This window comes from Mobula birostris, chromosome 6 (genome assembly GCF_030028105.1).
Source record: "Mobula birostris isolate sMobBir1 chromosome 6, sMobBir1.hap1, whole genome shotgun sequence".
NCBI lineage: Eukaryota > Metazoa > Chordata > Chondrichthyes > Myliobatiformes > Myliobatidae > Mobula > Mobula birostris.
Window position 1 is genome coordinate 187,382,039 of NC_092375.1, and position 23,327 is coordinate 187,405,365.

General features: G+C 41.9%; 1 protein-coding gene across 1 annotated transcript in view; it reads right to left on the reverse strand.

Moving 5' to 3' along the window:
• Window positions 1-23,327, reverse strand: part of itgb5 (integrin, beta 5) — a 129,436-nt gene that overhangs the window by 85,544 nt on the left and 20,565 nt on the right. Inside the window, exons 5-6 of the mRNA XM_072262082.1 lie at window positions 9,843-10,011; window positions 7,557-7,718 (exon numbers count right to left, since the gene is read on the reverse strand). Of these exons, the coding sequence (XP_072118183.1) occupies window positions 7,557-7,718; window positions 9,843-10,011 (331 nt within the window). The remainder of the gene's footprint in view (window positions 1-7,556; window positions 7,719-9,842; window positions 10,012-23,327) is intronic.

The following is a 23,327-nucleotide window of genomic DNA, read 5'->3' on the forward strand; positions in this document are numbered from 1 at the left end:
TGACTAATCAAGAATCCATCAACCTCTGCCTTACATATACTCAATGACTTGGCCTCTGCAGCAGCCTGTGGCAATAAATTCCACAGAGTCACCACTCCATAATGAGATAGCTTGGGATGACTATCATTACCGACTCTGAATGTATGTGCTACTGGCAAGCAGCCTTTGCCTTACACTTGTCCATCACACATATGTACTGATTAAGCGTATTAGATTTTCACAAGCGACGATCTTGGCAAACTAAATGAATGTCTCTTCTGCTTCACGATCAGCAGTTGTTTGATCATCACAAATATGTAAAAATTTTATGCCATGCCTTTTCTTAAATTTCTGCAAGCAGCCTGCTGAATATTCACAACTACCTTCGATTTTCAGTTTGTCGTGATAGATCTTTGCTTGTTTCATTGTCAGCATTCCGTTAAGCGGCATATATTCACTCCAACGCTGATGAATCCACTCTTTCGATGCACGAACAAAATCTTCGTTTTTCACTTTGCGCAATGTTTTTCTACTTTTCATTAATTTCTGTTCATTACAATGCGAAGTCATATCCCAGAACTGTCTGTGGTGTGCATCGCCTGGGAACCTTCTCAGCGCCCTGTGTAGTTTTCCATTTGTGACGTCATGTCAGCGCTTTAAAAATTTTGGATTTCAGAGGCTTTTGGATTTTAGAATTTCAAATAAGGGGTACTCAACCCGTACTGCTAAAATGGCACCTTTTTTCAAGAAGGGGCACAAGAACATTTCAAATAGCTGTGTGGTACAAACATCAGTAGCAGGTAAAACATAGAACACTACAGCACCAAAACTAATTAAATGCCTAACTAAACTAATTCCTTCTGCCTGCATAATATCCATATCTCTTCATTCTCCACACATTTATGTGCTTAAAAGCCTCTCACAAATTTAGCCTCCACTAACACCCCTGGCATTGCCTCCAAGCACCCACCACTCTGTGATTATCCAAGATGGTGGAGCGGACAGTCACAGTGGCTTACAGCTCCTCAGTCCAACCGAACTTCTCCTCAATTAAATGGTACAGCGGACAGGGGCTCTTTAGAATGTGTACCAGGAGTGTGCAGCTTACCGATTTTGAACGCTTCGAACATCTGCTGTTTGAGATCGCGAGAACACTAGCGATCAAGATTGTTATAATTCCACTGTGAGGTTGGACATCAGCAGAAGGACGCAAATGACGATGAAGGCAGAAGTACTCTTACTGTTTTAAGTATTTAAAAAAAATTAAGCCATACTATATGCTTTGTAAATATCTGTTTTGCTCAGACTGGTGGAGCACTGCAATCTCATTGTCTTCAGCAATGACAATAAAGTTCTATTCCATTGTATTTCTAAATTATCCCCATCAGCAGCCAGTTCTGCACCTGCTCATTCACCTCCTCCCTCATCTCCTTTCAGGGCCCCAAACAGTCCTTCCAGGTGCGACAAAACTTCACCCGTGAATCTGCTGGGGCCGTCTATTGTGTCTGGCACTCCCGATTCGGCCCCCTCTACACTGGTGAGACCCATTGTAAACTGGGGGACTATTTTGTTGAGCACCTCTGCTCCACCTGCCAAAAGTGGAACTTCCCGGTGATCAAACATTTTAATTCTGATTCCCTTTCCCATTCAAACATGTCGATATATGGCCTCTTCTTCCGGCAAGATGAGGCCACCCTCAGGGTGAATGAACAATACCTTATATTCCACTTGGATAGCCTCCAACCTGATGGCATGAATATTGATTTCTCTTGATGAAGTTTAAGGGTGTTAGGGAAACAAGAAATGATTCTCTGATTCTGGTAAATAGCAGGTTAAAATTAGGTGCCAGCTTGTGTATGCTCTGTTCTGTGAAGCGTTGGAGAGACTGTCCTTGACTGAAAAAAAAAGTGCCTTCAGTTTTTTTTAAAACGACTCACAGCTGTCCCTCTGAGAACGATCTGTGGGCTGTATTCACACATGCTGCATACATCAAAGGTTATGGGGATAAGGCAGGAACTGGATACTGATTGTGGATGATCAGCCATGATCACAGTGAATGGCGGTTCTGGCTCAAAGGGCCGAATGGCCTACTCCTGCACCTATTGTCTATTATCATGTCTTATGAGTTCACATATTGATCTATGTTCCCAACTCTGTCAATTCAACTTTTACTGATAAGGCAAGAATTTGTCTGTAATTAAAACTCATGATTTAGTGTACTCTCTCATCTAAGTAATTAAGTTTAGCTGTAACTGATTTGGTGGGAATATCCATGAAACTGACTGTTCTTTGCTTTGCCAGTTCTATAAAATGTCATGCTCCCGAGTGTTAGATAGAAAGCTCGTTTCGAGCCACCAGAGAGACAGAAATCCTGTCTCTCTCATGTTCAGGCTCCGAGTTTTTCTCGCCGGCTGAGTTCAAACAAATGAACAGGTGAAAAGTTGAAGTAAGGACATGTGCGTGGTGTGACGACTTGGTCCAGCAAATTTAAGTTTACACTCTTTCCAGTTAAAAAAAACCCTCCTCCTCCTATTTTCTTCTATTCCCCACTCTGGCCTCTTACCTCTTCTCACCTGCCTATCAGCTCCTTCAGAATCCCCTCCACCTTCCTTTTCTCCTATGGTCCACTCTCCTCTCCCATCAGATTCCTTTCTCTCCAGCCCTTTATTTTCCTAATCATCTGGGTTCACCTATCCTTCCAGCTACCCTCTTTCTCCTTTCCCCAGCTTTTTATTCTGGCATCGTTCCTCTTCTTTTCTAGTCTCAGCCAGAAACATTGACTGCTTATTCATTTCCATAGACGGTACCTAAACTGCATCTACCCTTTGAACTTAGAGCCAAAGGTAAGGTCCCACCCATGCCAGGCAGAGTAGAGTGGCCCACCGGTCCTCCAGGTTTGGGGTTCAGCTCAGGGCTAACAACCCTGACTGGTAAAACAAAACTGTTATGGAAACAGCAATGAAGAATCGTTCTACATGTGATTGCGATGATATTCCTGAGTCTCCATCCGAGACTTGCATGGCTGTCAGTAGAGAAAACTGAAAAGAAACTTGGAAGGAAAACTGAATACTGCCAGAAATGGAGGACCTTCATTACTACCCTAAGTGGCGACGGTCATAACAGGCAGCGAGTTATTAATTTTATGGAAGTATTGAACAACGATTGAAAACCATTAACATCTGCTATTTTCTCTGCTGGAAATACGCATCACTTTAAATCATGCAACCTTAGCATTTATCTGACATACTGTCCCTCTCTTTTTTAAGACAGTTTCTTATAGCCTGTGGGTTAGATGCAATTCATTTCACTTGTCCAGTGTTTAGCTTTTACACTCTTCCTTTTCTGCATTTGTCTGTCTGTTCTTATAGAAAGCCACTGTTCTTGTATCTCTTTACTCTTTACCATAATTCCACCTGTCAGAGCTCTTCAATATGAAACAAAATGCCTAGCTGCTCATTACACTGACCTTGAATAATCTACATCTACACTGAGCCACTAAACTATCTCAATTGATGCTGTACTGAGGATCATTGAGACATCTTACAAAAGGACCATTGTTGTAAAGAACAAAAATCGCTGAAGGAATTCAATAGGGCAAGCAGCATCTGTGGGTGGGAAGGAATTATATCAGAACAGAGTGAAGAGGGAAGGCAGCAGAATAAAGTGGAAAGAGGCAGGGGAAAGGCAGGGTAAAGTAAGTGATACATAGACCGAGAAGGTGTAAAGGATGATGGGTAGGTGGGACTGGAGGCTCGACAGCTACTGTTATACAACCCTGGGTAATGACACCACTAATGAACAGGATTCACTAATATCTGGGATAGTGGGGTGGGGGGGGAGAAGCTGGAGAAAATGGGAGGACGAGGGGTGGACTGGAACAGAAGGGAGAATAGTTCCCAAGAGAAAAGAACTACTTTAAATTGGAAATGTGAATATTCTTACCATTGGTTGTAGATTACCCTTGTGGAATAAGAAGTGTGTGTGTGTGTGTGTGTTTTTTTTTAAGTTTGTGCTTGCCTTACCCTGTAGGCGGAGAAGGTTGGGGAGGGAATAGGAAAGGGAATGGAAATGGCATTCATGCAGGAGCTCTGGGTGATCACTCTGGACAGAGTTCACAGACTCTGCAAATGGAGCGCTTCAGTCTGTGGAGAGCAAGCCATTGGGTACATTTAAGGGGCACAAATTCCACCGAAATGCAGAGAACAGCACCAGTGCAGTCGCTGATGTACAGTACTTTGCAAAAGCCTTAGGCACATAAATATAGCTAGAGTATTTAAGACTATTGCACAGTACTGTAATTTTAGGTATTGCACTGCACAGCTGCCGTTAAAAAAAAAGAAATTTCATTATATATGTGAGTGATGATAAAGCTGATTCTGATATGGGCCCTCTATTGTAGACTGAAAGTGGGAAGGGGGCAGGGAGGGGGAAATCATGGTTGGGAAAATGGGGAGAGAGAGAGGAGGGAGTGGGAAGAGAGAGGAGAGTGAGTGGGAAGGACCAAAGAGATATTCTGTAATGATCAATAAACCTTGCCTGGTGCCTCAGGGCTGGGTGTGTCTGCATCCACCTCACCAATTCCCCCCCCCCCCCCACCCCTGGGCACTCCTTCTCTGCCACCTGTCCCACATCCCTCCCGCAGCGTTCCATCCTCACCATTTCCAACATCCTTTGCTCCCGCCAGATTTACAAACTCGCTCTTTGCTCCACATTGACATATAATACCATGCAAAAGTCTGAGACAACCTTGCTATACATCCACTTGCATAATGAAGAAAGAGCTACGAAGAGGTGCCAGAGTAGGTTTGGAACAAGGACTGCTCCACACAGCCAAAAAAGTCACAAACATAGGTACAACTATGATTTGCAGGAAACGACAGGGATTAAGAAAAGTTGTTCAAGTAAAAACAAGTCCGCCAGGTGGCTGAAAGTATTAGAGCAGGGCAATTGGTTAGGTGCTTGATGCAGATGGAAGCTGAGCACAACGAGAATTCCTATGGGGTATGGGGGAGGGGGTGGAGATGGATGAAGACTGGACATGCATAATTGAAATGGAGCAGTGGTGGCTGGATCTCAAACTAGTGGAGAGAAAGTCGGGCATCACAAATGTATTTAGGAAAGGACTAGACAAGGGGAGGCACAGAACGTCAGTTATAAGGAGATATGTTCAACTAGGCAAGAGCAAGCAGAAACAATGCATTTCTCTGGACAGAGGTGAGAAACAGAAGCGAGTCACACAGGGTTGGGAGAATTCCCTTGCAATTAGCATCCTTATTCTCCACGGGTGCTGGATAGCTGCGAGTATACTGTATGCCATTCTTGTGCATAATAATTTCAAAACATACATCTACCATTGCACATTTTAACATGAACTCAAGCAAATACAAACAGAAAGAGTTCTGTGTGAAATCTGCATAATAACAAAACACTATATAACAACCATTATTGATTCACAATTGAATCCAAAGTAATCCCAGAGAAACCCAACATCTCATTTGTGTACCATTAGTTTTTCTTCTCCTCGAAAAGAGAAAGAGTGAATTCTAATTAATACCAAATCAAAACACAGTCAGATGCATCACAGAAGACAGAAAATTAACTTGATATCTTATATATAAATTTTGGATAGCAGGGTGAAGGTATTCTCTACCTACGGAGGTGTAAGACACTCCTTCCCTCCGCCAGACTGCAGTCACCTTTGGACAAGGTGTAGCACCTGTTTAGAACCCCCCCCCCCGCCCCGCAATCAGGGTCACATGAAGCCGTGGGAGCAGGTGGTGTATATCACAAATCACTGACGCCAGGTAGACAACCTCTGAAGAATATTGATAATGACTGGATTTACCCGTCTTGTAAAGACACTGCCCAGATTAAGGCAATGGCAAATCATTTCTGCAGAAAAATTTGCCAAGAACAATCATGGTCAAAGACCATAATCACCACATAATGATGATGACTTATAAATTTACAGACTTCACTGTGCAAATATATTGATGTGCAGGACAGAAAATAATGCATGAAGGTTAACAGGGCCCCTTATAATATTAAGATTACTGTATTATAACTGTGAAATATTTAGAAGTATTTGTAGCTTCACATTGGATGAAGAAAAAAAGTCAAAACAAAAATAGTGTTGAATATAGTACAGAATATAAAACATTTGCTTTATTTACCACTTGTACAATACAAATACACTGCTACAGGATGCTGTAATCTGAACATCTTTTTACCTACAACATCTATCGCCTACAGCAAGGGTTCCCAACCTTTTTTACGCCATGTTTCCCCTACCACTAACCCAGGGTTCCATGGACCCCAGCTTGGGAACCCCTGACCTAGAGGAACAAGGGCAGAAAATGCACAGGAACATCAAAGAGCATGTGTAACATTATACAACCTTGTGATTTGTCTCCTTATCAGCAGCCACAAAACAAAGAAACCCGAAAGAATCCATCAAACAAAAGAGACTATTAAATATCCAATGTGCAGAGGAATAAAAAACAAGTAATGCAAACGACAAAAGTAAGCAAAAAGCAGCATTTAGGCTCAAAGCCAGACATCACTGCAGCCCCAAGCAGGCCACAGTATCAGTTCAGCGCAGAGCTGAGTAAACACTATGGAGCAGTGAGCGGAAGCAGCCCCTCCCTTGCTTCCAGTCCTGACATCGCCAATCTGGCCCTGTGCTTAAATCGCCCAAACATGGGTCATTTCTCACTCTGGGGCCTGGACCCCGATGCTACAATTTGGTCTGTACCCAACCTTTCAGCTCGGTGCTTAAATCATTACATTCAAGCCACAAACAACTGGGAATTTGGAAATATATTTTTAGGCCCTTGACAGTATCCTCCTCAAGATTTACTGCATGTTGGGCCTAATACCAATGCCTGCACAATATGTGAACACACATCACCACTCTTTTGGTAGTCAGACCACAAAGGTTTTTATCTTACTTACACAGATATATTGCCATGTAAATATATACTCAGCATGGGAGTGGTAAAACACAAGGAAAGCAATGTTCTTACTAAACACGTAAACATGAGTAATTCTGCAGATGCTGGAAATTCAAGCAACACACATCAAAGTTGCTGGTGAACGCAGCAGCAGGCCAGGCAGCATCTCTAGGAAGAGGTACAGTCGACGTTTCGGGCCGAGACCCTTTGTCAGGACTAACTGAAGGAAGAGCTAGTAAGAGATTTGCAAGTGGGAGGGGGAGGAGGAAATCCAAAATGATAGGAGAAGACAGGAGGGGGAGGGATGGAGCCAAGAGCTGGACAGGTGTCCCATAATCCTCTCATATCCCTTTTGCCAATCACCTGTCCAGCTCTTGGCTCCATCCCTCCCCCTCCTGTCTTCTCCTTTTGGATCTCCCCCTCCCCCTCCCACTTTCAAATCTCTTACTAGCTCTTTCTTCAGTTAGTCCTGACGAAGGGTCTCAGCCCGAAACGTCGACTGTACCTCTTCCTAGAGATGCTGCCTAGCCTGCTGCATTCACCAGCAACTTTGATGTGTGTTTCTTACTAAACAATCTAAATTCTCCTCCATTACTTTAGAAGGAAGAAAAAGGTTAAGCTCACCATTTGTGTAGAAAAGCCATACTCATTGTGTTCATCCAGGTGACACTGACCATCATTGGGTTGTACCAGTCCACCAAGCTTGCCATCCAGTGCAATGTGGGGCACATCATCAGTGGTAAACACCAGTAAGTGCGAAGCCTCCTTCCGCCAGCCTATTTCTTCCTTTGGAAAAAATGTAACATATATAAATTCTACTTTAAAATTATGCCTTTTCATAATCAAGAGACATTTTCTTTTTGTTATTTAGAGATAGGAAAGGCATTTTCCAAACCAGAAAAGCTACCTACTTAACCCTGGACTAATCATTGGACAATTTACAAAAACCAACTAATCTACTAACAGGTACGCCTTTGGACCATGGGAAGCGCCTGGAGGAAACACATGCGGTTCACGGGGAGAATGCACAAAATCCTTACCGACAGCTCTGGAATGAATTCCCAACTCAGCCCAAGCTGTGATAGCGTCATGTTAACTGCCACGCTACCACAATCATGCTGCAACTACAGAACTTCTCGAATCATTGCAGGGATTGCCGCAGTATTCCACTGGTTCATGTGCAGAACTGCCAAGCTCTGCACTAATCAATATAATAACTGGAAAGGAATTGGTCAAGCCTTGGTGTGATAAGGTGGGTGGTCTCAGGAGTCAGGTAAGCACTTTATTTACTGCAGTGCACTGAGAGATGAGAATTGTGAAAATAAATAATAGATATAAAGTAATAGCACTCCACAATCATGATTTAACAGCACACTTTGAAACATTTAAATAAAAACTGTTTATGTCGTTTAACTTTCCCATCTCCTCACGAGAAAGGAATATGCTACAGGAGTTTGCAAATTACTGTAGTTAATAAAAGTAGAGCAGAGTAACAGACCATCTAGAGTATAATCGTCCATCAACTTCACGTTTATCCGAATGATCCTCCAACCCTGCACTAATCCCATTTCATTCTCCCCCATTCCCATCATCTCCTCCAGAATCACTCAAGGGACAGCCTACAGCGGCTGAAAAGGTTACAAACTTGCGCATCTTTGGAATGTGGAAGGAAACTGGAACACCGAAATGGAACAATTCTTCATGTACAATTTGCAAACTCCACACAGCAAACTCTGGAGATTAACACTCCCTTTAAGTTTTTTTTAACAGTTGCATAGACCAACCAGCAGGACTTCTTTTTAAAAAAACACAGCCTGAAACTGTGCGGCATTTTAAATGTTTTTTTTGTAATTATGTATACTCCGAATATTTAGAATGAAAATTGAAATATCACATACTTTTGACTTATTAAGAGTCTAATGAAATACAGTACAACAAAGAACATCTTTCACATTCGTAAACTTTCAAACTGTTTGTAAACCCTTCCCCGCCTGTCTTTTTCCCCCCAGCCGCGTGGCAACAAAGCCAATGTGTACAGGAACATTTCAGTTACTGTGCAGCTGAGAGGGAACATTGCCAGGGACTGAATCTGACTCACGCTCTGCAGCAGCTCTACCAGCTGCTACTTTTCTGCAACTTTACCTGATTCGCCAACAACTCAGCAGCGATTTCTTTGATGTTTATCCTACATTTCGGAAGAGCCCCATTGAAAGGTGACCCTTTATCCTATCACAGGAAAAAGCTCACAACTTAGAAATCCCCACCTTATCCCTGAGGTCTTACTCCACTGATTTACTAGCTCAAAGCTATTTCTCAATAAATGCACTCATATAGTTTGTTAAGCAACAAAAAAGAAAGGCAATGATTGAAAAAAGTAACCAACAATTATTTTAAACAGCTTGAACAATGAAGAAAGTATTTATGAAGAACAACAGTATATTGGAATAAATGTTCAGACAAAGCTACCATTATTTATATCAGGCCATAAGATAAAGGAGCAGAATGAGGCTATTCAGCCCATCGAGTCTGCTCTGCCATTCTATAATGGCTAATTTATTATCCCTCTCAGCCCTATTCTCCTGCCCTTTCCCTGTAACCTTTGGTGCCTATCAATCTCTACTTCAATATACCCAATGAATCAGCTTCCACAGCCGCCGGTGACACCTCCGTTCTAAAGGGACGTCCTTCTCTCCTGAGGCGGTCCCCTTTGGTCCTAGGCTCCAACACCACAGGAAACATCCTCCCCACATCCGCTCTATTAATATTTGATAAGTTTCAATGAGGACCCCTCATTCTTATAAAATCCAGCGAGTACAAGCCCAGAGCCATCAAACATTCCGGCAACATGCTGGATGCCAGTTCTGCTATCTATTATTCACTGCATTAGAGGAAGAATTCACATGTTCTCACCTTGCAAACTACTGCTTGCAGTATTGCATCGAAACCACCCTCTGGTGCATCACGATTTCGGGACACCATTTGTTTCTGAACTTCAGCATTGAATTTGTCAGATTTGTCCGTCAATGACAATAGGTGTCGGAATCCAAACGACGGGACACATTGTGGAAACAGCTTATATCTACATGAGAAAAACATGGCATCCACACTGGTGAGATACTCCAGTCAATGGACAATTATTTCTCATAAGGGTGCATGCAGTTAGGTTCATATTAGAAGTCATAATAAACACCACATTGTTTTTAAGTGGCTTGAACCACACACTACAACATATACAGTATTTCCAATAGTGGACTTACAATATTTATAAAGGTACCTGCTTTTGGGTCTATATTAGTTCCAAGGTTATCAAGCCGAGAAGTGGGAGTGGGGACAAGCTCCCACTACCTAAAAGTAGGCATGAGCCTCAAATAGCCTCTGACAACCAAGTCCAACTCCTGGCCTTCTCGTGTGGCTTAGCCTCTAAGCCCGGCAGAACTGTTTCTACTGCAGGAGAAGGGGTGAAGACAGGTCCTGGCACCTTAAAACCGGTGCTTCGGGTAGATGGAGCTCGTCAGCCTGGGAAGGCAGTTCATCCAAGAGAGGGAAAACTCTGATTTCAAACCTCCGCTGCCTTGCGGCCATACCCACTCATGGGAAAGGCTTCGGGAGTAAACCCTGAGGACAAATCCGGAGCTGGAGTTTCTAAGGCAGTCTGACATTGCCTTCAACCTCGTTCTGGCAACTCCTGCGATGACACTGGTGCCAAGCTGTATCGACCCTTGCCCTTCCCTTGGACAACATGGGTGTCGTGGAGAGGGGAGACTTGCTGCATGTGCAACTGTCGGTCTTCCATACAACCTTGCCCAGGCCTGCACCCTGGAGAATCCAGGTGCAGATCCATGGTCTCGCGAGACAAACGGATGCCACCAGTACACCATTGTTAATAAGTATTCGTTCATTATGTGCCGTGCTGTAAGACATGGGCAATCATGGTCTTTCCATGACCATGATTATCCTTGGCCTTCTTCTGGGCAGTGTCTTTACAAGACAGGAGACCCCAGCCATTATTAATACTCTTCAGAGATTGTCTGCCTGGTGTCAATGGTTGCATAACCAGGACTTCTGATATGTACCTGCCACCATTTGCTCACATGACCCTGATCAGGGGGCTAAGTAGGTGCTACAAGGGAGACCTGCAGGCTAGCGGAGCGAAGGAGCACCTTACACCTCCTTTGGTAGGGACATATCTCCACCCCGCCACCCAATTAATAGGTGCAAGTGATCATAAAGGTTATGTCAAGCAGGACAAAATACATAATCATAAAAAAATCTATTTATCTATATTATTCCTTATGCATTGGCTCTTGGTAGGGTCACCCATGCCAAACAGGTCAAAGGCTAGAGGCCAGACTGGTCCACTGGTCCTCCAGGTTTGGAGGTTCAGCTTAGGATTTATAACCATGACTGGTTAAACAGAACTGTCACGGAGACAGCAAGAAGAATCCTTCTACATCAGAGTGCGATGATATTCCTGAGTCTCCATCCTGGACTTGAGTGCCTGACAGTAGTGAAAACCGAGAGAAAACTACTGGCATGATGAAAGAAGCCCTGAACACTACCAATGGTATAACGGGCAATAAGTATATTATTCCTTCGTTATTCTGTTTTCCTTGGAGATATCCAACCATTGAACTCATCCACATGAAACGCAGTCACAGGAAAGCAGTGTCTATTATCAGAAACCACCCAGGACATGCTCCCTTCTTACTGCTGCCATCAGGAATGTGGTATTGGGGACTCAGGACTCACACCACCAGTTTCAGGAACAGTTCGTTCCGCTCAACCATCAGACTCTTGAACCAAAGGGATAACTTCTCTTGCTCCATCCTTGAGATGTTCCCACAACCCGTGAACTCACTTTCAAGAATGCTTCTTCTCATGTTCTCAACATTTATTGCTCGTTTATTTATTTATTGTTATTATTTCTTTCTTTTTGTATTTTCACAATGGGTTGTCTTCTGCACTTCAGTTAAACACCCAAGTTGGGTGGTCTGTCATTAATTCTGTTATAGTTATTATTCTATAGATTTATTGAACACGCCCACAAGAAAATGAATAACTTTTGATTTTCACTCAGTAAAACTCCACTTGAAACAGATGCCTTAACAAACATGAGAAAATGCTGAAAATATTTAGATTCTCCCTCTATATTAATGCACTTTAGTTTGTCATATATGTGTGATTCACCTGTAGATTCTCATTACTACCATCAGGGAGGAGGTATCTGAAGAAAATGAAGATAGGTGGAGGGGTAGGTAGGAAGCAAAGAAGCAATGCAATTGCAGCAGGATTTAGACAAATTGGAATAATGGGAAAAACACTGGCAGTGGAGTACAGTGTTGGAAAATGTATGATAATTCATTTTGGTAAAAGGAACAATAGTATGAACTATTATATAAATGGGAAGGTTCAAACTTCAGAGGTGCAGAGGGACTTCGGAGTCCTCGTGCAAGACTCCCACTAGGTTAATTCACAGGTTGTGTCTGTGGTAAAGATGATAAATGCAATGTTGGTATTTATTTCAAGGGGAATAGCATATAAAAGCAAGGGGATAATGCTGAGACTTTATAAGATACTAGTCAGGTTGCACTTGAAGTATTACTGTTTTGAGCCCAATATCTCAAAAAGGATGCATTGTCATTGGAGTGAGTCCACAGCAGGCTCACAAGGATGATTCTCGGAATAAAGAGGTTAACATACAAGGATCATTTGGCAGCCTTGGGCCTGTACTCACTGGAATTTAGAAGAATGCTGGGGGCTCTCATTGAAACCTAGTGAACGCTGAAAGGACTAGATAGGATGGATGAGGATAGGATGCTTCCTATGGTGATGGTATCCAGAACTAGAGGGCACAGTCTCAAAATTCAGGGGCAACCTTTTAGAACAGAGGTAAGGAAGAATCTTTTTTTTTATCCAGAGTGATGAACCTGTTGAATGCTCTGCCACGGACTATGGTGGAGGATAAGTCTATGGGTATATTTAAGGTGAAAGTTGATAGGTCCCTGTTTAGTCAGAGCACCAAAGGATATGGTGAGAAGCAGGTGTATGGGGTTGAGTGGGATCCAGGATCAACCATGATAGAAAAGTGAAGTAGACTCAGCTATTATTATATATTCAGTTAATATTTCAAGTTGATTTATTTTAATTAGTTTTGATTCTCCTTCCATAAATGGTCCTGAATATAACTATATATTCAATTTTTATTATGTATTGCAATGTATAGCTACCACATTACAACAGATTTCATGATACATGCCAATGATATTAAATCAGATTCTGACATCATCCAATTTTTCACCATACCATCTCTCCTGGTCTTTTTCCTGGTTCGCTCATTGACATTCACCCCCCCCCCCAACTATTTCCTGTCTCTAACACTGCATTACCCTTGTCCAGTGATGCACTGTGATGAGTACTTTGTCCAAATTTACTCCACTGAGCACCCCTGGGAAAACAATGACTTAGCATTGCTTCAGTAGAACTATGCCAGGGTCTGACCCCTCTCCCCATCCCAGGCACCACACAGACTACATTGGGACAGTAACCACCAACCCATGACTCCTGAAAAAGTAGCACATAGTTAATTCAGAAGAAAAAAAAAATCACATTCTATCACAAGTAAAGTTTTCAGTAGAGAACTGCTGATCAAAGCACTGTTGTACCCATCTACTGCAGCCTTAGGGCACAGAGAAATTTCTAGGCAACAGATGTTTACTGGATATAATCTAATCTGAAAACCTCATTTGTTTGGTTTTAAAACTGAACAAAACCAATAAAAAAAAGGGTGTGGGGAAATCACATACAAATTCCAAACTAAATGATCTGAAGGAAACATTTTGAAGTTAAATAATCGTCTTTTATTAAAACAATGGCGGTTCAAAAATCTTGTTCTTTTTCACTAATAAAACACAACACATGATTTGTAACTCAAAAATCTCTGAAGCTAAGGCTGCTGGTAACAGAAGCATTAACAATTCAAGAATGTCAATGAATACGTTCAGAATTCTTATGCAGATGTCTATTTATTATAATTATAAATAAATTATTTAAGCTAATTTGTACCCTTTCTTCTAACGCCAAAGCAAAAACAAAATATTGCAGACTTTTGAAAATTGAAATGAGCCAGAAACAGCCAGGTAAGGGACCATTTATGGAAGGAGAATCAAAACTGATTAAAATAAATCAACTTGAAATATTAACTTCAATTCTTACTCTCTGCAGAGATGTTGTCCAAACTGCTCAATTTTTATAGCATTTTCTATAATTGATGACCTAACGACACAGGAACAGAACTAGACCATTCGGCCCATCAAGTCTCAACACAGGAGCCCCTCAGGGCTGCATACTGCGTCCCCTCCTTTACTCCCTGTATACCCATGACTGTGTCGCCACCCACAGCTCCAATCTAATTAAATTTGCTGACGACACTTCATTGATTGGCCTCATCTCAAACAATAACGAGGTGGCCTACAGGGAAGAAATCATCTCTCTGACACAGTGGTGTCAAGAAAACAACCTCTCCTTCAATGTCACGAAAACAAAAGAGCTGGTTGTGGATTACAGGAGGAATGGACACGAGCTAACCCCTATTGACATCAATGAGGCCAGGGTTACTGTGGTGATAAGCTGCTGGTGAAGCTATCTGATTGAACTAATATGATAGATAAAGGAAGATTAACCCACAAAAGGAATTTCAAATAATGGAGCAGACTAACATTTAAATATATATCATCTGCATAGTGAAGTAATATCATTATGAAATTCTGAACTGGTGGACATTAAACAGTTTATAAAATAATGTTTATATATTCTAGCCTCATCAGTTCAGTCCCATTGAAGTCAATGCTGCCAGATTTCCGGAGCAGAGAGCAAAGCACTGCTGCTACCACACAGAACTAATCAGAAATTGCTGGGCAGTTTTCTGCCATCTATACTTGGAGACAAATCCCAAGTAGTTTTTCGAAAAGACATGCAATGTGATAGTGGATAGATTTATAGCTAAGGGATTTAGCTTTAAACAGGTAAAGTCGTACAGAATACTGAAATGCAACAGTACAACATGGACTGAACTATGTTTTCAATTGATCATTTTATCTTCAACAAAGCAATAGCATCATCTGGCCACACCCATTTTTGGGTGATACTGAGCCCTGTGTTTACAATAAAGCACATGAAGTGACATGGATATCAATGATGTGTTGAATTATTCTATTTCAGAGGAATTTCACATCAGTCAGGTAACACCATCCCTACTGAAATGTATGCTGGAGGTAGCATCATGCTAAGGGGATGCTTTTCAGCAGCAGGGACTGGAAATCTGATCAGATTTGAGGGGAAGATGAATGCTGTTAAATACCATAAGACCAAAAGATATAGGACTAGAATTAGGTCATTTGGCCTATCAAGTCTGTTCCACTATTTCATCATGTCCGATCTATTTTATCTCTCAGCCCCTTCTCCCCCATACCCCTTCGTGCCCTGATCAATTAAGAATTTATCAACTTGGCCTCCACAGATGCCTGTGGCAATGAATTCCACAGATTCACCATTCTCTGGCTGAAGAAATTCCTCATCTCCATTCTAAAAGGATGTCCCTCTATTCTGAGCCTGTGCCCTCTGGCCCTGGACTCTCTCACCATAGTAAACATCCTCTCCATATGCAGTCCATCAAGGCCTTTCGCCAATCCATAGGTTTCAATGAGGTCACCCCTCATTCTTTTAAATTCTAGTGATTACAGGTCCAGAGTGTATTTCGTTTCTTCAACCAATGTATATAGTCATGCACTTTGGTAGAAGAAAAAAAAAGATTGACTGTTTTGTAAATGGAGAGAAAGTACAAAAAACTGAGGTGTAAAGGGATGTGGCAGTCCTTGTGCAGGATTCCCTAAAGGTTAATTTGAAAGTTGAGTCTGCAGCGAGGAAGACAAAGCAATGGTAGCATTCATTTCAAGAGGACTAAGATATAAAAGTAAGGATGTAATGTTGAAACTTTATAAAGCACTGGTGACACCTCACTTGGAGTTTTGTGAGTAGTTTGGGTCCCCTTACCTTGGAAAGGAGGTGCTAAAACTGGAGAGGGTTCAAAGGAGGTTCAGTAAAATGATTCCAGGACTGAGTGGCTTGTCATGTGTAGAGCGTTTGATGACTCTGGGCTGATAGTCACTACTTCCTATGGGCCAAATGGCCTAATTCTGTTCCTATATCTTATGGTCAAGGAAAGAGGCAAGATTGTCATAGATAGAAAGACAGTCAGTGCCTTTCTTCAGACCTTCTCACCACTTCGTAAACCTTCTCAGTTGCCATCAGAGCCATCAAACAAACTTCACATGACAAGCCTTTTAATCCCGGAATCATTTTCCTGAACCTCCTTTGAACCCTCTCCAGTATCAGCACATCCTTTCTAAGATAACAGGCCCAAATCTGCTCACGATACTTCAAGTGACACCTTATAAACACAGAGAGATCCTGAGTAAAAATCTGTTAGCTTCTGTGCAAAAGCTTAACTGGGGAGGTAGTTTGCCTTTCAGCAGTACAATGACCCAAAGCACACTGCTAGAGCAACCATGGAGTGGCTTCAAAAGAAGAAATCTGATGCCCTTGTGTAGCCCAGTCAGAGTCCTGACCTTAAAGTGATTGAACATTTCTGGTTAGCCATCAAGATTACTGTCGACCGCTGCTCCCCAACTAACCTGAACATATACTTGAAATATATAAAGAGTAAAAGTGTGGCAAGACTGGCTATCAGACTGCTGGAAAATAACTCTGAAGAGGTAGTAATGGAAGACAAAGAAATGGTGGATGAATTCAGTAAGTATTTTGTGTCCATCTTCATTGTAGAAGACACCAGCAGTATGCCAAAAATTTGAGATTGTCGGGGGCTGAAGTAAGTGTAGTTATTACTACTGCGGAGAAAGTACTTGGGAAGCTGAAAGGTCTGAAGGTAGATATGTCACCTGGATCAATGAACTACACTACAGCATCCTAAAAAGAGGAAGCTGAAGAGATTGTGGAAGCATTAGTAATCTTCCAAGAATCGTTAGAATCATTAAAGTCAGCGATCACAAATCTCACTCCACTCTTTAAGAAAGGAGGGAGGCAAAAGACAGAAAATTGAAGGCCAACATGAGGAAATCTGCAGATGCTGGAATTTCAAGCAACACACATAAAAGTTGCTGTGCCAGGCAGCATCTCTAGGAAGAGGTACAGTTGATGTTTCGGGCCGAGACTCTTCGTCAGGACTCAAAGGGTCTCGGCCCGAAACGTCGACTGTACCTCTTCCTAGAAATAGAAGGCCAATTAGTTGGACTTCAGTTGTTGGTAAGATTCTGAAGTCCATTAAGGATAAGATTTCAGGTACTTGGAAGCATATACAGTACCGTAGCAATTTATGTATTGCACTGTACTGTTTCCACAAAAGAAAATTAATGACATCTGTGAGTGATGATAAACTGGATTCTGGCTAAGGGGGAGGGGAGAGGGCAGGAAGCACCAGAGAAACATTCTGTCATGATCAATGAACAAATTGTTTGGAACCAAATGACCTTACCTAGTGTCTCTGAGTTGGGTGTGTCTGCATTTGCAATATGTCTCACCCCAGGCACTCCTTCTCTATTATCTGTCCCACACCCCTCCTGCGGTACCCCACCCTTGTCATTCCCAACATCCTTTACTTCTGCCACATTTACAAAGTCACTCTCCGCTCCACATTGAGAAACTGTACTGTGCAAAAGTCTTGGACTCCCTCGCTATACATGTGCCTGAGATTTTTGCATAGTACTAAATAGATAAATATTTGGTGGAGCAAAGGATGGTATATACTCAAAGGAATTAGACTTCAGGCCTTACAAAATTGTTTCTTGTGGCTTTTATCAACTTACTAGGCATACAAAAGACAAACAAAAGTAAACCTATCATTGAAATTCTTGGATGCCTGCACAATCAACTTTCACACTGGGAAAGAATTTTGAAATTAAATGGTGGAAGGGGGATAAATAGGTATTTTGGTAATATAAATGGTTACTTCAGTAAAGTTAAAAACTTAGACAATTTTTTTTGACATTTAAAACATTAGGAGGAGGTAAAATAAATAATGCCTTTTCAGCAGAGCAATGAGATTGAGCAATATGTATATTTCATATTGAAAGATTAGATCAATTTCTATGCATTAGCACAGATTTGGTTTCCTTTTTAAGAAGAAGAATTGGAAGAATTAGTCCAAAAGAGATTAACTAGGTCATTGGGATGAGAGGGTTGTCAATATTACAAATGGTTCAAGAAATTAGATTATGTTCTTTGAAGTATAAAAGAATGAGTAGTGATCTTACTGATAAGTGCAAGATCCAAATCGGGCATGATTGGTGGGGGTGGTGGGGGGGAGAATAACAAGGTGTCTCACAAGCAGGAGAAATTCAAATGAAGATCCATTATTTACAACATTAGAAGCAGTCATTCAGAATTTCTCAGAGGGTGGTGAATGACTGGAATTCTCCAACCTAAAGCTTTGTGATGCCGCAGTCAATGAAGAGACAGATAATATTTTGAAAACTCAGGGAATGGAGAGCTGTGAAGAATAGGCACAAAAGAGAAAGCCTGCAGCAGGTCAGGCATGGAGGACTGAAGAGCCCACTCCTCATTGTATTTCCTTATGCTCTTATGTGATGTATTTGTGCACCAACAGCTTTTATCAAATCAGGAGTTTTGGAAACAATTGCCATGATTTTTTACTATTCAGTACTTGGAATATTACTAATCCTAGCAAATAAGAATAGAGACAGTGACATTAAAAGATCAGCTATAATTTACTATCGCATCTATACACCTCTACTGTCCCATGCTGACCATCAAAATTCAGATCAGTAATAGTTAAATGGAGTTGTTAAATTGTATTTCACAAGGTATGACATTATGTCAATAGCTGTGTCAATAAATTCTGTATTCCTGATGTAAAATCAGGAGTGAAAATTCTACTGTCACTGTATAAGAGTTCAAGATCACTATTTCAATTTTGTTAGTCTGGGATAAACATGCACTGATCACATTGCATATCAAAGACTAAATGTCAGCGGATAACAAAGCTGGTTGGGTTTCCTTGTATATGAATTACAATTAAATGCCATTTCTAGTCTTAGATCAGAAGACCTAGGGGCAGAGTTATACCATTCAGCCCATCTAAGTCTGCTCTGCCATTTCATCATACCTGATTCACTTCCTTCTCAATCACATTCTCCGGCCTTCTCCCCACAACCTTTCATGTCCTGACCAATCAAGAACCTACCAACCTCCAACTTAAATGCACCCAAAGACTTGGTCTCCACAGCCGCCTATGGCAATGAAGTCCAAAGATTCACCATTTCCTGCCTAAAGAAATTACTCATCTCCATTCTAAACAGAAGTCCCTCTGTTTTAACCTTCTGTCATCTTGTTAGCTAGATCCATCTGCAATCTACCTAGCTAATCAATTTTATTAGAAGTAAGAATATTAACAACTTAAACTCTTCTTTATCAATCTACTCTCATGTTTATGTTAATTTACTAAATGTAAAATGCTGGCGATCAAGGAAATCATCGTATTGTAGTTGTAAGAATACAGACCCAGTGCCATCCAACACTCTTCATATGAAAAGGCCATTCAATCCTGGAATCATTTTTGTGAACCTCCTTTGAATCCTCTCCAGTTTCAGCACATCTTTTCTGAGATAAGGGCCCCAAAACTACTTGAAGTACTCTTGAAATGAATGCTATCACCGCATTTGCCTTCCTCACCACAGACTCAACCTGCAAGTTAACGTTTAGAGAATCCTGCACAAGGACTCCCATCCATTTGTGCCTCAGTTTTTTGTATTTTCTCTCCATTTAAACAATAATCAACCCTTTCATTTGTTCTACCAGAGTGCATGACCATACAGTTTACAACATTGTATTCCACCTGCCATTTCTTTACCCATTTTCCAAAGCTAAGTCCTTCTGTAGCCTTTCTACCTCTTCAAAACTACCTGCTCCTCCGCCTTTCTTTGTATCATCCAAATCATTGACATATAACATAAGAGTCAGTTCTAATACAAACTCCTGTGGAACACCACGAATCACTGGCAGACAACCAGAAAAGGCTCCCTTTATTTCCATTTTTCCTCCTACCAATCAGCCACTACTTTATTCATGCTAGAATCCTTCCTGTAATACCATGGGCTCATAGCTTGTTAAGCACCCTCTTGTGTGGCACCTTTTCAAAGGCTTTCTGAAAATCCAAGTACACAACGTCAACCTTTGTCCATCCTGCTTGTTATTTCTTCAAAGAATTCCAACAGATTTGTCAATTTGTCAGGCAAGATTTTCCCTTGAGAAAACCATGCTGACCATGGTTTAGTAACCATGCCTATTTTATCATGTGCCTCCAAGTGCCCTGATATCTCATCCTGAATAATCAACTCCAACATCTTCCCAACCACTGAAGTCAGACTACCTGGCCTATAGTTTCCTTTCTTCTGCCTCTCTCCCTTCTTGAAGAGTGAAGGGACATTTGCAATCTTCCAGTCTTTTGGAACTATTCCAGAACCTAGTGGACTCTTGAAAGATCTTTACTAGCTCCCCACGATCTCTTCAGCCATCTCTTTCTGAACCCTGGGACACAACTCAACTGGGCACCACAAAGGTGAAACCTCCCCAGATTACACTCTAGATTTGACAATTGCAACATATTACAACTAGTTTCTATCAATCTACCATCAGAAGGCATGAGAAATGTCATTGCCCTTGTCTTAACTTGTCAAATTGTATTCATTCCTCATCCTAGTTTAAATATCTCTGCTTGATTCCTCCACATCTTCATAACCTACTCCAGGTATACAGCATCCATCCTTTACCAGCACACTTAACTATAGACCTTCAGCTTGCCAATTAAAAAAAAAATTCCTAACTTGAATTTCTCTGCAAACTGGACACTATTTTTGTTTTTTTTTTTAAAATGGTGTTGCATTAAATTTAACAGTGCTGCTGGATAAAATCTTAGTATTGATTTCATATATTAATCTGAAATTTTATTCCATAATCCTCTTGTAATGACCTTGGATTATTTTGTAATGCAAAAAGTATTTTTGTAACTAGATATCGGTTGTCTTTTCCAACGTGACATCACATCTTCTGTCCTGTTATAGCTTGCTTATTGCTTGTTTGTCGGTCTTTGTGTGCTGCTTTCCATTGATTCTCCTATATTTCTTTGTTCTACCATGAATGCCTGCAAGAAAATGAAATGAAGATACTGGAGCCTCAGGACCCTCAGCACCAGGTTCACGAATAGTTTATTTATTGAGATACAGTGCAGAATAGGCCCTTCTGGCCCTTTGAGCCACACTGCCAGCGACCCCTGTTTTGACCCTGTTTTGGCGCTCTGTCTATGGCTCGGGCCACAGCTGCAGAACCAGTTCTGTGCCAAAGCTCCTCAATCGAAACATACCAACAGCAAAAACAAAGTAACCAGAAACTCTCGGAACATGAACTGAAGAGTGCTCCAGAACTGAGTCCGCGGAGCGTGTCCAGCAACTCATTCAGATGTCAGCAAGGCATTTGATAAGGTACCCCATGCAAGGCTTATTGAGAAAGTAAGGAGGCATGGGATACAAGGGGACCTTGTTTTGTGGATCCAGGATTGGCTTGCCCACAGAAGGCAAAGAGTGGTTGTAGATGGGTCATATTCTGCATGGAGGTTGATGACCAGTGGTGTGCCTCAGGGATCTGCTCTGGGACCCCTACTCTTTATGATTTTTATAAACTACCTGGTTGAGGAAGTGGAGGGATGAGTTAATAAATTTGCTGATGACACAAAGGTAGGGTGTGTTGTGGATAGTGTGGAGGGCTGTCAGAATTTACAACAGGTCATTAATAGGATGCAAAACTGGGCTGAGAAGTGGCATATGGAGTTCAACCCAGTTAAGTGTGAGGTGGTTCATTTTGGTAGGTCAAATATGATGGCAGAATATAGTATTGATAGTAAGACTCTTGGCAGTGTGGAAGATCAGAGGGATCTTGGGGTCCAAGTCCATAGGACACTCAAAGCAGCTGCACAGGTTGACTCTGTGGTTAAGAAGGCATACGGTGCATTGGCCTTCATCAATCATGAGATTGAGTTTAAGAGCCAAGAGGTGATGTTGCAGCTGTATGGGACTCTGGTCAGACCCCACTTGGAGTACTGTGCTCAATTCTGGTCGCCTCACTACAGGAAGGACGTGGAAACCATAGAAAGGGTACAGAGGAGATTTAGAAGGATGTTGCCTGGATTGGGGAGCATGCCTTATGAGAATAGGTTGAGTGAACTCGGCCTTTACTCCTTGTAGTGAAGGAGGATGAGAGGTAACCTGGTAGAGTTGTACAAGATAATGAAAGGTACTGATCATGTGGATAGTCAGAGGCTTTTTCCCAGGGCTGAAATGAAATAAGCGTAGTTTTAAGGTGCTTGGAAGTAAGTACAGAGGAGATGTCAGGGATAAGTTTTTCTTTTATGCAGAGAGTGGTGAGTGTGTGGAATGGGCTGCCGCTGGTGGTGGTGGAGGCAGATACGATAGGGTCTTTTGAGAGACTCCTGGATGGATACATGGAGCTTAGAAAAATAGAAGGCTACGGGTAAGCCTAGGTAGTTCTAAGGTAAGGACATGTCCGGCAAGGCTTTATGGGCCGAAGGGCTTGTATTGTGCTATAGGTTTTCTATGTTTCATCAGGTATTAATCATCATTATCATTATGTGCTGTATTATATGATGTGGCCAATCATGGTCTAATGGCAATGATTGTTCTTGGCCAATTGTTCTATCGAAGTGGTTTGCCATTGCCTTCTTCTGGCAAGTGTCTTTACAAGACGGATGACCCCAGCCACAATCAATACACTTCAGAGTTTATAAACACATGAAAACCTGCAGATGTTGGAATTCCAAAGCACCACACACTTTTGGAGGAGCTCAGCAGGTCTGGCAGTATCCGTGGAAATGAATAAACAGTTGACGTTTTGGGTTGAGACCCTTCTCAGAGATCACCTGCTGCCACCACGGGTCACATCATCAGGACCTATGATAGGCAACACCTGCTCCCATGGCTGCACGTGACCCTGATCCGGGGGGGGGGGGGGCAAGGGAGGGGCTGAGCAGCTGCCACACCTTCCCCAAGGGTGACCCGCAGGCTAGCGGAGGGAAGGTGCACCTTACTCCTCCTTTGGTAGAGACGTATCTCTACCCCACCATCCAGTTCATCAGGTACATGATTAAATAAGTCGTACGACTGATCATGTCACTCATTAATCATGTCATTTTGAAACAAAAAGTGCTGCATAGTAGAACTTCAAACTAAACAGTACTAATAACTCACTAATCTGGTGCAGAAACTCAGCCAGTTCAGTGGCACCTGTTGGACAAAG